This window comes from Podarcis muralis, chromosome 1 (assembly GCF_964188315.1).
Source record: "Podarcis muralis chromosome 1, rPodMur119.hap1.1, whole genome shotgun sequence".
In the NCBI taxonomy this organism is placed as follows: domain Eukaryota; kingdom Metazoa; phylum Chordata; class Lepidosauria; order Squamata; family Lacertidae; genus Podarcis; species Podarcis muralis.
The window spans coordinates 5,797,556-5,813,073 of record NC_135655.1 but is presented as its reverse complement, the minus strand read 5'-3'; the positions used below and the strand labels follow the sequence as shown (position 1 = coordinate 5,813,073).

The 15,518-nt window shown below is 44.6% G+C and overlaps 1 protein-coding gene across 5 annotated transcripts; it reads right to left on the bottom strand.

Moving 5' to 3' along the window:
• Nucleotides 1-1,407: 1,407 nt before the first annotated feature.
• CDKN3 (cyclin dependent kinase inhibitor 3) lies at nucleotides 1,408-14,316 on the bottom strand. Of its 5 annotated transcripts, none has more exons than XM_028725578.2 (8): nucleotides 10,347-10,636; nucleotides 10,196-10,243; nucleotides 7,454-7,506; nucleotides 7,162-7,206; nucleotides 6,222-6,444; nucleotides 4,414-4,445; nucleotides 3,083-3,186; nucleotides 1,408-1,830 (listed from the first exon to the last, which is right to left on the bottom strand). In XM_028725578.2, the coding sequence occupies exons 1-8, from the start codon at nucleotides 10,361-10,363 to the stop codon at nucleotides 1,744-1,746; spliced, it is 609 nt and encodes a 202-aa protein (XP_028581411.2). In that variant the 5' UTR covers nucleotides 10,364-10,636; the 3' UTR covers nucleotides 1,408-1,743. The 5 variants fall into 5 exon arrangements, with proteins under 5 accessions (XP_028581411.2, XP_077772604.1, XP_077772732.1 ...); XM_077916478.1 differs by having other exon boundaries at nucleotides 1,410-1,830; nucleotides 3,083-3,183; nucleotides 10,176-10,243; nucleotides 10,347-10,479; XM_028725422.2 differs by having other exon boundaries at nucleotides 1,412-1,830; nucleotides 10,176-10,243; nucleotides 10,347-10,479.
• Between the last annotated feature and the right edge of the window lie 1,202 nt (nucleotides 14,317-15,518).

The following is a 15,518-nucleotide window of genomic DNA, read 5'->3' as shown; positions in this document are numbered from 1 at the left end:
TCTAGGTTTGCGGAGTCTGTAACCTGAAGCGTATGTAACCCGAGGTACCACTGTATAAGGTACTAGGGTGTAAGTGTAGGAGAAACTGAAGAAACTGCAGAGAGGTGTGAATCTCTTTATAATATACAGATATCCCATAAACAATATACAGGTATCCCATAAACAAGGGACGCAGGTGGTGCTGTGGGTTAAACCACAGAGCCTAGGACTTGTAGATCAGAAGATCGGCGGTTCGAATCCCAGCAATGGGTGAGCTCCCATTGTCAGTCCCTGCTCCTGCCAACCTAGCAGTTCAAAAGCACGTCAAAGTGCAAGTAGATAAATAGGTACCACTCCAGTGGGAAGGTAAACAGCGTTTCCGTGCTCTGCTCTAGTTCGCCAGAAGTGGCTTTGTCATGCCAGCCACATGACCCGGAAGCTATACGCCGGTTCCCTTGGCCAATAAAGTGAGATAAGCACCGCAACCCCAGAGTCGGTCATGACTGGACCTAATGGTCAGGGGTCCCTTTACCTTTACCTATCCCATAAACATGGGATAGCGATAACGGCTCCTCAGCTCTGATATCTCCTGGGGTTTTTTTATTGGGTTGGCTTTTTTTTTTGAAGATCAGGTAGCAGTTTATGGGAAAGAACTCTTGAGACCCCTGAGATCAACTGCCAGTCAGAGTAGACAGCAATGGACCAGATGGATATATAGTACGACTTGCATATGTAGGTATCTCTGAGGCTGAAACAAAAAAAAGCACTTCCACTTCTACAGAGGCTTCCAAAGGCACTAAACAAGCAGCCCATCCAAGCTAACATCAACCAGGGTTGCTGCCTAAGCTTACCTTAGATACGGCTGGCTACATCAAATAGATCAATATTGCCCTTGATGATTTCAGATGGGGAAATTCAAATGGAACAGGAGGTACTTCTGGTTTGACAGGTACTAGCTGGTTTTTAGAAAACCTCCATAGCAGTAAATTGTTTCAGGATAGGAGATCACTGGGGGGGGGGGGGGGGCAAGTCAGATTAGGCAATCACACAAGCTTGGAGGACAATCACTTTAATACACACTGTTTCCTTGCAGTTACGGGAACAGCCCATAGGTTTCTAGAGAAGTGAACAGGAAAGTAAGGTGCAAGCTTGCAGGGGCACTATTTTGTGCAGTATTTGTTCAAACCTCATGGGAGAGAGACATTTGGAAAGGCAGCCCACGTTAAAGACATCATCCAGAATGCCAGCTGTTGCGGGTGTGTCCTAGGACATAGCAGGAAACCTTTTGACGCACCCTAAAGTTTAAAAATGCCAGATGCTGTTTTCTTCTGTAGGGCTTCCCACAAACCAGGGAGATGCAAGAACAGAGAACAAACACATATCCCACCAAAGCACAGAAAACAAGACGTGGGATGGAGAGTTAAAAATATGAACAGAAGGTTTGAAACTAATCATATTTATTGTGAATTCAACCACATATTGAGAATGTTGCGTTTCAGGAATCCATCGACAAATGTACCCTTTAAAAGGAGAATTTATGCTGTGAAAACATTACTGTATTGCTCTTGCTCACAGAGAACCCTCACAGCTTACATTTGTTGTATTTTGCATCAGACAGCTTGCCAGGGAGACAGTGCCAGGATAACCTGACTAATTAAGTTCCAATGAGACGTTGGAGACAGGTGCATTTTCACCTGCATTCACCAAGCAAAGGCAATTGGCAGCATGGTCATGTAAGAAGCAGCTCAGTTCCACTGCCGCTGTTTATCGTGATACTGATCTTGCTGTTGCACCTTCTGTTGCTAGATGGACAGCCAGAGTCTCTTGGAAATCATGCAGGTAGTTGTATTGCTGCAAGGGAAAGCAGGGTGGATAAGCTGCAGCACCTGTTCCCTAATCACAGATGCTAAAATGAGTAGAGGACAGTTGTGAAAGGTGGTTGTGAGAATAGATTTCTGAAAGCCCAAAGGAAGGACTCCTGACCAATTCACTTTTTAGCTGTCAAGCAGATCCCCTTCCTTTCTCAGGTTCTACAAAGTATTGTCTGTTGGGAGTGCAGGTTCCTAGAGTCTCTTTTCAATTTTTCCTCCCACCCAGCTGAACTTGCTTAGAGAGCCCAGGTCCAGGATCCTCCTAATCTGCTCACATGTCCTTGATTTTTTGCAGTCCATTAAAAGGCAAGCTCCCTGAATAAGAGGACAATGGGAGGTGCTGGGTAGGAGTCACTAAACCAGCACCATCAGCAGAAGCCTGGTGCAAGGACTTCCACTTGTGCAACAGGGATTTCCCGCCCTCTCCTCACCTTGAAATTGGCTTCAAGGGGGTCCAGTGAACAACCCACAGAACGGCACATGGGGGAGGATAGGAAGGGGGGGGGGTTGTTCCGTCTGGGAAGCTGCAAGGCTTGCACAGATGGAATGACTGAAAGAGCACAATGTTGAATTCCACCCAATAATAATAATAATAATGCTCTGTAAATATTCAGGGCTTATCCACACTTTCGCTTTTCTCGTGTCTAGAAAGCCTGCTTTCTGTAAGGGCAATGCAGGATTCTGGTATGGCCTTGTGGTCAAGAGCAGAAATGATGAATTATGGATACAGTGGTACCTCGCAAGACGAATGCCTCGCAAGACAAAAAACTCGCTACAAGGGTTTTTTGTTTTTTGAGCTGCTTCGCAAGACGATTTTTCCCTATGGGCTTGCTTCGCAAGATGGAAACGTCTTGCAAGTTTGTTTCCTTTTTCTTAACACCGTTAATACAGTTGCGACTTGACTTCGAGGAGCAACTCATAGAACGCGGTGTGGTAGCCTTTTTTGAGGTTTTTGAAGACTTTGGTGATTTTTGAAGCTTTTCCAAAACTTTCCCGACACCGTGCTTCGCAAGACAAAAAAAATCGCAAGACGACAAAACTCGCGGAACAAATTAATTTCGTCTTGCGAGGCACCACTGTATACTGTCACCAGCAGCACTGATATCCTGCTTTAACTCTTAGAAAGCCAGGAAAGCTTTTCAGTGCCAAACAAAACACTGCCTTTAGTCAGCTGTTGCCCCTTAACTTGTCCTCCCACTACCAAGCCGGCCAATCATGGCCTTCCCTCATACCTTTATGGTTTGAATAGCTCCTGAACCTCTCAAGTCTCGCAGGCTGTCTATGGCCTGCTGTGGGCCTATTGTGTCAGATATCTGAAGCAGGAGACAAGCTGCTACTGTAAAAAAAGAAAAAGAAAAACCCCAAGAGATTTTCTGCTTAAGGAAACCAGTTGTATTTAGTGAGGAGGCAAAACCTGCCTGAAAGCCTGAGTGAATAATAATAATAATAATAAGAGTAATAGTAACAGTGATGATGATGTTATAATTTGTACCCCGCCCATCTGCCTGGGTTGCCCCAGCCACTCTGGGCAGCATCCAAAATATAAAAACACAGTGAGACATCAAACATTTTAAACTTCCTTATACAGGGCTGCCTTCAGATGTCTTCTAATAGTCATGTAGTTGTTTATCTCCTTTTCATCTGATGGGAGGGCATTCCTCAGGGCAGGCGCCCTCTGCCTGGTTCCCTGTAACTTCACATTAATACGTTTTAAGATTGCAAATCCTATATGCATTTACCTGGGAGCAAGTCCAACTGAACTCAGGGGAGATTACTTCCGATTATATATGCCAGGGATTATGCTGCATGTGAAGGATGAGCAACATCTGGCTGTCCAGATGTGGCCAATCGTGAGGAATGAAGGGAGTTGAAGTCCCAACATCTGGAGAGCTGTAAGTTCTCCATTCCTGCTGTACATGCTCAGAGCACATTTTCTTGTGAAGCGTTCATTACACTTGTTGAGGCTGAAGCTAAGAAAGTGGCTTGCTTAAGGAACCCCAGGGAAGTCGCAGCTGAGCTACAGGGCAGCACAGAAATATCATATTATGCCTTCTGCATTTCATGACCTTTGTTACCAATGGATATATAACCTGCAAGCTGAGAATAACTGGTCACAAAAGCTTCTGCCATAATACATCTGTGAGGATTTCAGGTGCCACAACAATCTTTGAGCTTTAAAGCAAGGATTTCTAGCTCCAATCTCATACTCTTCACCGTGACACAGGTCTTGCAAGGAAGTTCCACTTCCCTCTTTTTATTGCCCATCTTGGCTCTTCATGGGCACCTCAGTAATAAAAATAAAAGATTAATAGTTCTCGCAACTTGCGGGGGGGGGGGGGAATTGCGCTCTGCCAGTGATGCTCTTCTTCCAGAGTTGTTGTTGTTATACCTAGGGAGTAGAAGGCATGGAGAATTCCTCCAACTCAGCTTTGAAAGAGCTTCCGCCTTTTACATCTGCAATTGTGTAACATACTAGAGGACATAGGTTCACGATCAGATGGATTTATGCAGGAAAATGCCAATATTAAACTAATTAATGCTTTTAGAAAAAGTATTTACTTACTGAGACAGGATCTTCCAAGCCCTCCATAACAGCTGAAAGTGGGGAAAAAAGGATTGGGCATTTTTTTTCTTTCAAAAACAGAACAAGTACAGTGGTACCTCGGGTTACATACGCTTCAGGTTACATACGTTTCAGGTTACACACTCCGCTAACCTAGAAATAGTGCTTCAGGTTAAGAACAGAAATTGCTTCAGGATGAGAACAGAAATTGTGCTCCAGCGACACGGCGGCAGCAGGAGGCCCCATTAGCTAAAGTGGTGCTTCAGGTTAAGAACAGTTTCAGGTTAAGAATGGACCTCCAGAATGAATTAAGTACTTAACCCGAGGTACCACTGGACATTGTGATAGTATCAAGAGTCACAACGAACCAGCTCTGTCTTGTTCCAGAAAAAGGTTTCCAATCTGATATTGTGAAGCAATATCCTTAACACAGCCACCCCAAACCTGGTACAGTTCAGATGTTTGGGCATTTGACTTTCATCAGTGTCAGGCTGGGGAAAGCTGCCCTGACATAGGCTTGTTCAGGGCTCCGGGTAGCTCTATGTTTCTTGAGCTCCCCTTCAAAAACCCAGTCCTAGCCTACAATGACAGTGTATAAGGGCTCTCCAGTTTTCTTATAATGAACCCTTATTGTTGCATAGGACAGAAGCTTTTCTGTGGCACCATTTTTTTAAGCTAAGCGAATCTGGGTGCCGCATGGGAGAGTGCTGGAAATCTATTGAATGCTGCCTTTAAGCTTCTTACACTCTGCACTTCAATCGGGAGAAAGCCGCACTCGCAGAGCTCAGGCGATGCTGGATTTCACCAAAGAAGAAGAAGAAGAAGCTTCTTAGAGCAAAGGCAGGATAAAATATAATTACTAAGAGTCTAAAATCAAATCTTGGGAATGGCTCACATCTTCCTTCTCATCCTGACTTCGCAAGCTCACTGCTAATAATAATAATAATAATACCTTTCTTGTCAATGTACAACCTGTGTACAATGAAATTAACTGAGCCTCCCCCCCACTCAGTCTCATTACACTCTGTATGCTTGTCACACAACACACCAACCCCGAAAGTCAGTTGCAGTATATTATTTTCTGTTCAGCAGCCTATCAGTCCATGGATAGAAACTGTTTTTTTAGCCTGTTGGTACGACTGATTATACTTCTATATCTCCTGCCCGAGGGTAGAAGATTAAAGAGGTGCTGGCCGGGGTGTGATTCGTCCCTGAGAATTCTTCTTGCACTTTTCCCTAAAGCAGGGGTCAGCAAACTTTTTCAGCAGGGGGCCAGTCCACTGTACCTCAAGACCTTGTGGGGGGCGAGACTATTTTTTTTTTTGGGGGGGGAATCAACAAATTCCTATGCCCCACAAATGCACCAGAGATGTATTTTAAATGAAAGCACACATTCTACTCATGTAAAAACACCAGGCAGGCCCCACAAATAACCCAGAGATGCATTTTAAATAAAAGGACACATCCTACTCATGTAAAAACACGCTTATTCCCAGACCGTCTGTGGGCCGGATTTAGAAGGCGATTGGGCCAGATCCGACCCCTGGGCCTTAGTTTGCCTACCTATGCCCTAAAGCATTCAGTTGTAGGATTTTCTTGATTTAGGAAGATTCTCTAGGATGCGGCACATCTGCATTTTATTTTGTCCCACCTACATGTGAACGGTGGCAACATTCAAGAGGGTGGCAGAAGCTGGGAGGCAAATTTCTGAACTGTGGTGTTAGCAGGAAACTAAGGTGGGTGTATGCAGGTTGTGACCATCTTCACTTGTGGAGAGAGGACAAAAGACCTGGCGCACTGGAACTCACTGTATTAAGGTTTTCCGGTCGCCTTCGAGGCAGCTCCTCAGTTCCTTTAGAATCAGGCAGCATTTGGCTATGTCTGGAGTGTCTCCATCAGATATAGGGTGATGGTGCACAGCAATCCCTTGGCTCTGATATGCCTCTAGGAGGTGTGGGACACGGTACTTTGAAAGCTCTCCTCTGGTACAGAGGACAAAGACATCCTGCACCCCGTAGCTCTTCAGTTCATCTGCAAAGGAACGAAGCTGTTCGCCTTGTTAAAATGCTACACGAAACCATAAAAGCCTTGCGAATCCTAACTCAGAAAGCAATTCAAATTGACTTTACAACAAGGAATTTGTGTGTTCCATGACCTGATTATTAGGCAAACCACGGTTGCTCGCCTAATAAAGCTCGCCTAATTTTAGCAACTGAAATTGCAGCACGGCCCTGAAATTTGATACTCTGGCAGGGTGGAATTAGTGCTCGGCTCAGGATACAAGGAAAATAAATGTTCCAAGGAGAGCAGCAACATTTAATAATTTATTGATTAACTAATTTTTTTAAAAAAGGATTAATAAAAAGGTGTCCCCCAATTAGACACTAAATTCTTAAAATGCTTAAATCATTTTTTTAATGGTAATTTTTTAAAATTAAAATGTATAAACAATTCATTTAAAATAAAAATCTTAAATCATTCTTAAAGCAATAACGTTGTACAAACTGCAGGTGGCAAATGCCTTCTTAAGAGCTATTCTCTCAAGTGAGAGGGAAGAGGAAATGTCTCTTCTGGAACCCTTTATCAGGAAAGATGTTACACAAAGAAGGGAATAAGGGAAAATCAGAACACCAAAAATGCTTATCCCAGAATCCTATGCCAGTTGCAAGATATAAGAAAAGGGAAACTTGGAGCAACCAGGCATTGAAGGAAGGCTGAAAGATCCCCAGGGCACTGATATATAATTACCTATATCTTTCTGAAGGCTTCTTCTAATACTTTTGAATCGGCAACCTAAAATGATGCAGTGTGGATGCATGAAAGAACATATCAAGTACTGCTAGAAATATAACAAGTATTTGTTAAATACAAGACATCTATGTCTATATACCACCAACAGGCCACCTTATTCAGTTATGTTTCATTTTACCTCACATGTAGTGACATAGGCAGATTAATGTGGGATGGGGTAAGTTAAGATTCCCCCCCCCCCATCAAATGAATGAGCTTTTAAATAAGTTTTTAAGCTGTTATTGCATACCTGGTAGTGAGCAAATTCCAAGAAATTGGGAATAGGTTGGTGATAGGGCTAACCTACAGAAAGAAAGAAAGAAAGTTAAAAACCTTTACAATGGCATTTAAATTTGCAATCAGCAAGCTCTCTTTACAGCTACAGGTCTGCTACATCGTCAGCAGGAGAGGAGTTTAAAATCTAGCTCACAAGTTCCCTAGATGTCCTTTTCATTGCACATGCATAGTTTGTGCTCATGATGCTATCGGGGTGGTTACATGTGACCCCATTTTCAACACTGTCCGAGCCTGCAACAGTAGTGGGGACGGTCACACTGCTATATTTCCAGCCTATCACACAACATCCTGCTGAAAACCTGTAACGTTTTATATCCCAGAAGTTTTAGCTGATCTTTGTCCCGGTATTGTTGTGCAATAATGTGGAAGGATTGGGGAAGCCAGGCTGACAAGAGGAGGAATGACTGCAGGGAGTAATGCTGTGAGAAAAAACGCCATGGTGCATCTGCAGCAGTGCAATCGGCTGCCTTCCTCTGCCCCAGCTGCAACAAAACATGTCTCTCCCTCATCAGTCTCTACAGCCACAGCAGGTGCTGTAACTCTCCAACCATTTGACTTCACCCTCAAAGGCGCACTCCTCCATTGTCTCCCGAGACAGATGAATGCCAACAACAAATTGAGGAAGCACCACAGAACAAGCTAAAGCAGAGTAATACAACCACCCCATGCATTATTATTGTGCAAAGTACATGTTGCAGAACACACCCACAATATAAAAAGACTAGTCTGGAAAGGCCCTCAGAGATTCTTCAGATGAAAGGATTTATGATCCTGACCTGTGGAGGGACATTCAAGTTGCAAAACATAGGGGTATATAAGAAGATATGTTTAATACAAGCTGGAAATTACAAGGTTGTTGCTGATCAGTTAGTGTGAAATAATTTTGGAAGTGGGAGAACCTTGTGCAGCCACCCAGGTGAACTGTGGGTAACCTCTGGGGTACTGCCTATGCTACTGAATAGCTTAAAAGAAGGGAAGCTCCTCTTACGATCCAAGGGCATAACCGATTTCCAGTAAACCAATTGATGACGTACTACTTCAGTTTTCTTGATTTTCTTTTCTGTTACAAATAATCTCTGCAGCCCAAAGGAGAAATGTAAAGTATGGTTTGCATGGTTATGAACACAGGGTACCTGCATTCAATGCAAAATGGTAAAGCTGCTACGACATGGGTCGGCAAACCAAGGCCCGCGGGCCGGATCAGGCCCAATTGCCTTCCATATCCAGCCCGTGGACGGTCCGGGAATTGCCACGTGGATCGCCAGCACATGGCTCACCAGTTCGCGCATTCTTTCTCCCTCCCTCTCTGTCACACGTCGGCGCTTTTCTCCTCAGTGATGGAGCAATCTTGTCCCATGCCAGGTGCCATCGATGGTGGGAGTTGGCTCGCCTGCCTCAGCAGGGCGGCGCTGTGAAGGGGGCGTGTGACACCGGCTGCATTTTCCTTCTGCTCCTCCTCCCTCTCCCTCAGTCTGCCCTTCCTTCTTTCCTTCTCCGCGCCCCTTCTCCTTGCCGCTTCCTCGCGTGCTTTCTGGCCCCCCTGCTGAAAAAGTTTGCTGACGCCTGTGCTATGACTTAGCAACTTGTTTGGCAGAATGTGCTGAAAGCTGCCCATATTATACCCATCACAAGGTAGGTTATCCCTGCCCCTTGACAAGGAAGGTTCAGAGTGTAGGGGTTTCTTCTAGATTCAGCGCTATCAGAAAAGCAGAAGTGACCTCTGTAGCACAGAATGCCTTTTATTAGCTATGACCAGTTCACCACCTGTGGCTACTTTTGGACAAAAATAGTCAAGTTGCAGTCCATCTACGCTCATACAATGTTCTGATTGTATTACTGCAATGTGTTATTGTGGAACTGCCCTTGAAGACAGCTCAGAAGTTTCAAATAGTACAAACTTGGTTGTTGTTGGCATCTGTCTGGCTCAAGAGACAATGGTGTGTGGCTCGGGGTGAATTCATTAGCAGCACCGAAGTGTCCTCTCCGAGGTGCATGCCTGGGCAGTGTGTATGGAGGTCCTGAGCTGCCCAGACGACAAGACACACACCCCAGACTCATTGATGTGGTCCAAAGGAAAACAGAGCAAAATGTTTGGTACCAGCTTGGCTGCAGGAGTTGCTGGAAGGAGGCGTACAAGGTTTCCTGGGGACTCCACTCTGGGTTTGTGTAGGGTTTACTACTTAGCCTTTTCTTCTCCCAAAGATATCCCGTAAGGCAGAAGAGGTTTAGGATGAGTGTTTTCCTTATCTTATATGGCCTACTTTCACAGATTAATGAACCCCACCTGCCCCTCACTTCCCTCTGCAGCATGTGCAGAAACCCACTCCTGGTCTCATCTGCTCAATCCGCCAGAGCCTGTCTTCGCATGCAGGGGAAGTCCTTAACTCACCGTGGGTTTGAGACCCATCGGCTACCATCACCTGGTTTAGCTAGCCAGACGAAGTTGTTCCCAAGGTGTGGCCGCTGTTGCATACTGCCAGTTTCCAGGAGCCACAGGCGAGAGCCGAGTGCAGGGTGCAGGGGACCCAAGGTGGACAAACTGCCCCAAGAATACCCCTCCCCTAACACCCCATATGAAGAAAATTAAGCAAGCTATGAAACGTGGCTAGTGGCCAGAATGCTAAGCTGCTCCAAAGGAATTCCGGAAGGGATCCCCTGAGGAAATTTGGACCTACCAGGATACTTGAAAGGGTACCTGTTCTTCCTCCGAGGGTTCTTCGTCCGATGATTCGAACTCGTTTGCCTGCATTGCAACATTTTACAACATCAGCCCCCTTACTGTACACACAACCCCTCGGGGTACAAATCAACTTCTCCTCTCCACACGTCTAATAAATTGTCGATACCTGTATAGCTGCTTCATGACTATTGTTCATTCTGGCTGGCCAGGAAATGTATCATGAAAGGCTACAGATAACTGGCTGCCATCCGCTAAAATTAGGATTGTAAGCTGTCCAGCTGTTGGTGTTTCTAAATGCCTTGACCAGAATTGTGGGGTGGGTTTGTTGTTTTTTTGACATATCTACCTTTATTGTGACATTTAGTCTAGTGACATGTCCTCCAGCATTTAAGCTGAAAATAAGGACCCAGTGTCATCACAGGGGGATGGGTGAGGCAGGCCCAGGCCCATTGAGCAGCAGGTGGAAATGGGCAGTCGTTTCAGGGAGCAGGAGATCTTCAGGTGTCAGAGGGTGATGGAGCAAAGATTTAGGGTGGCCATGGGGTCTACTGTAAAGAGGACTGTCCTATATATTGGTTTTAATGTATCTATGTGGGGTTTATTGCCTGCTTGGTTGTGAGTCACTTTGGGTTGCTCTGGGCTAAAGCAATTAAGAAATTTAATTAATAATAATAATAATGGGCTGGTTGAATCCCTAGCCGGAATTAAGATTGCTGGAAGAAATATCAACAACCTCAGATATGCAGATGACACAACCTTGATGGCAGAAAGTGAGGAGGAATTAAAGAACCTTTTAATGAGGGTGAAAGAGGATTGCGCAAAATATGGTTTGAAGCTCAACATAAAAAAAACGAAGATCATGGCCACTGGTCCCATCACCTCCTGGCAAACAGAAGGGGAAGAAATGGAGGCAGTGAGAGATTTTACTTTCTTGGGTTCCATGATCACTGCAGATGGTGACAGCAGCCACAAAATTAAAAGACGCCTGCTTCTTGGGAGAAAAGCAATGACAAACCTAGACAGCATCTTAAAAAGCAGAGACATCACCTTGTCAAAAAAGGTCCGTATAGTGAAAGCTATGGTTTTCCCAGTAGTGATGTATAGAAGTGAGAGCTGGACCATAAAGAAGGCTAATCGCCAAAGAATGGATGCTTTTGGATTATGGTGCTGGAGGAGACTCTTGAGAGTCCCATGGACTGCAAGAAGATCAAACGCATCCATTCTTAAGGAAATCAGCCCTGAGTGCTCACTGGAAGGACAGATCATGAAGCTGAGGCTCCAATCCTTTGGCCACTTGGCCACCTCATGAGAAGAGAAGACTCCCTGGAAAAAACGCTGATGTTGGGAAAGATGGAGGGCGCAAGGAGAAGGGGACGACAGAGGACAAGATGGTGGGACAGTGTTCTCGAAGCTACCAGCATGAGTTAGACTAAACTGCGGAAGGCAGTGGAAGACAGGAGTGCCTGGCGTGCTCTGGTCCAGGGGGTCACGAAGAGTCGGACACGACTAAACAACAACAATAATAATATATGAAGTGCTGTTTGGTTTAAAGCAGGCATGGCCAAACTTGGCCCTCCAGCTGTTTTGGGACTACAACTCCCATCATCCCTAGCTAACAGGACCAGCGGTCAGGGATGATGGGAATTGTAGTCCCAAAACATCTGGAGGGCCAAGTTTGGCCATGCCTGGTAAAGATAAAGAACCCTAAGAAGGAAGATCGCAATGTGCCTTGAAGTTGCAGACAGCTGGACAGCAGAACAAACAGGTTCCTTGGGTCACTCACCCAGTTTACCCCCACTAGGATAAAAGGTTACAGTTTCTCCATTTAATTATACTGTCGACTTTCAGATGTTGCAACTGTACAGTACATTTAAATGGCCATGTGCAAATGTTACGTGTGCCCTCGTCCTATTTTTATTTGGCATTGCGTAAGTGGCCACCCTCCAAATGTAATTGGTGGGGTTGCAAGGGGATATAGGAGTGGAGAGACGAGGCCACGAAGGGCTGGGATATATCCAGCCTCATATAACCAATATGCTTATGGCTAATTAATGGATGATGGGGTTAAGACCATGGAATAAGCTATTCTGCCTGCCTTTGCTAGATCACTTCCCCTCACCTTGAAAGTAATAAAGCTCTTGGGCCTCCCACTTTCCACCTTTGTATGCTTTATTATTATTATTATTATTATTATTATTATTATTATTATTATTATTATGGATTGAGTATTTCCCCTGATTATTCCTCCTGCACGAGCCATAAATCTGTGTAGAAGGCATGGAGTGGATTGTGCTAATGATATATAAAACTGAGCACCTGCATACTGTATCATGCATTTCATATAACTACCCCAACCCTGACTTTAATATTAAAAGCTTTAATTGTTTTTTGTGAGTTTGCTCTTTTACATGTAAACCTCCCTGGAGAAATCTACCCAAGAGCACAATAGAAAATGCTGCAATAACAACAGTTAATAATACAGTAATAGCTGTTCCCACAGAAATGGCTATAGCAGAAATAAATCCCTTTACCAAAGGGTTTTTGTTTTGTTTCTTGCCACCATCCTCCTGGAGGTCATGCCTTGGGCACCCCTTTAGTTTCTGCTTTCCCAGAATCGCCAATAATTTGTGGGTCTTGAGAGTTACAATCTTATAAATTGGGTAGGGTGCATTTAATGTATCCCCAACTTGGTTTTTAGGTTCATTACGTGGGTTTTTGTTTATCTGTTTACTTGCAAATCACTCTGGGTCGCCTTGGACAATATATTGTTGTTGTTGTTGTTGTTGTTTAGTCATTTAGTCGTGTCCGACTCTTCGTGACCCCCTGGACCAGAGCACGCCAGGCACTCCTGTCTTCCACTGCCTCCCGCAGTTTGGTCAAACTCATGCTGGTAGCTTCAAGAACACTGTCCCACCATCTCGTCCTCTGTCGTCCCCTTCTCCTTGTGCCCTCCATCTTTCCCAACATCAGGGTCTTTTCCAGGGAGTCTTCTCTTCTCATGAGGTGGCCAAAGTCTTGGAGCCTCAGCTTCACGATCTGTCCTTCTAGTGAGCACTCAGGGCTGATTTCCTTCAGAATGGAGAGGTCTGATCTTCTTGCAGTCCATGGGACTCTCAAGGGTCTCCTCCAGCACCAGAATTCAAAAGCATCAATTCTTCAGCAATCAGCCTTCTTTATGGTCCAGCTCTCACTTCCATGCATCACTACTGGGAAAACCATAGCTTTAACTATACGGACCTTTGTTGGCAAGGTGATGTCTCTGCTTTTTAAGATGCTGTCTAGGTTTGTCATTGCTTTTCTCCCAAGAAGCAGGCGTCTTTTAATTTCGTGGCTGCTGTCACCATCTGCAGTGATCATGGAGCCCAAGAAAGTAAAATCTCTCACTGCTTCCATTTCTTCCCCTTCTATTTGCCAGGAGGTGATGGGACCAGTGGCCATGATCAATATATAGCAACCGTCAAATGTAATAAATAAGTAAATTTTATTTATATATTTGTGTGTGTGTGTGTATATATAAATTATATAAATATAATTTATAATAATATTACACACACACACACACATTATTTATTTATTACATATAAATATAGGTCCCACAAGCCTGTGAGGGGCGCATTAACACTGAACAATTTTTGCCTTCTGTCTCCTTTCCCTCCTTATCCCCCTTAATTTCCACTGTGCCGTGTAACGCTGAGGTAAATTCACTCTGCACATGCTCAGAGGCACCCTTAAAGCGAACGGCGTGGAAAAACGAGATTGGTACGGGGAGGCGGGGAGAGGCTGAGAAGAAAGGGATCCCATTCGCCCCGCGCTCAGTCCGTCACAGGAGAACGAGGTGGGGGCAAAGCCCCCTTTTCCCGCCCAAAATAGAGAAAACGGCGCGGGATTGGCAGTTCCCCTCCCGCTCTGCTGCGTTGCTAGGATACAGCCTCCCCTCACCTCAGCTGCGCGGACTCGCGCCATCCTCTCTGCTGAAAAAACAAACAAACCGCCGCCGGCCGCCAACGGTTTCGAAAGAGAGAGCTCGCGCCGGAGCCGAGAACGCGGATTGGCCCTTTTTTCTACCGCCCCTTTGCCGGCGCCCTATCAGCCGGCGGGGAATAAACAAAGCTCCCGCCTTGCTAGGGCTTCTTGGAAGGACGCTTCTTATTGGACAGTGGCTTTGAAGACCCCGCCCCCGCCTGCTCTTAACTCAAAGCGGTTTACAAGTATAAAACAACCAAAAACGAAAAGATAACAGCACATAATTAAAATCCACAATGAAATAATTTCAGTTTTTCACATTAAGTATCAGTGAATTTTTTGTTGTTTAAAAGCTAGTAGCAGCATCGCATTAAATTCCATTAAAATTAAAAATATACATTTCATTATTATGCCATATTTTTCTATGGTTTCTCATAATTCAGTTGCAGAATCACTTGCTGTTGTGAAGTGCACATGATTTTACGAGACAGTTTTAGGTCCCTTTCTAGCACAGAGGATCTAAGATATAAATAAGGCATTGTGTTAATTCCACGTTTTTATGAATAAGGGATTTATTCCTTGGAGTGCCTCCCTTTTTTCGTCAATAGACAATACAGCCCTATATGTGTCTACTCAGAAGTAAGTCTCGCTGAGTTCAACAGAGCTTATTCCCTTGTAAGTGGGTACAGGGCTGTGAGAGAAAAAAGGGAGTTTTAGTAAAACACGACTGCAGCAGTAGAGGGCACCCTTGCTTTATAAATGCAAAACGCTCCTTTAAAAATCTGCTTTGTAAAAATATGTTTGTTAGCATCACATTATGCACTTGCAAAATAATAATGTGATCGATAAAGCACCACTGACGGTGAGCCTTTTGCACATCATGTACTTGAACGGCAGGGTGTAAAAACTGGAATGGTTTATACATACCAATAATAATAATAATAATAATAATAATAATAATAATAATTTATATTCCGCCCATCTGGCTGAGCCATTCTGGGGAGCCTGTTTGTTTCCTCCTTTGTTAAAAAAAAATGTTACTAGAATCATAGCATCTTAGAGTTTGAAGGGACTCTAGCTCAACCCTGTGGGGTGCCACAGGGTTCTGTCCTGGGCCCGGTCTTATTCAACATCTTTATCAACGACTTGGATGATGGACTCAAGGGCATCCTGATCAAATTTGCAGATGACACCAAACTGGGAGGGGTGGCTAACACCCCAGAGGACAGGATCACACTTCAAAACGACCTTGACAGATTAGAGAACTGGGCCAAAACAAACAAGATGAACTTTAACAGGGAGAAATGTATTGCACTTGGGCAAAAAAAAAATGAGAGGCACAAATACAAGATGGGTGACACCTGGCTGGAGAGCA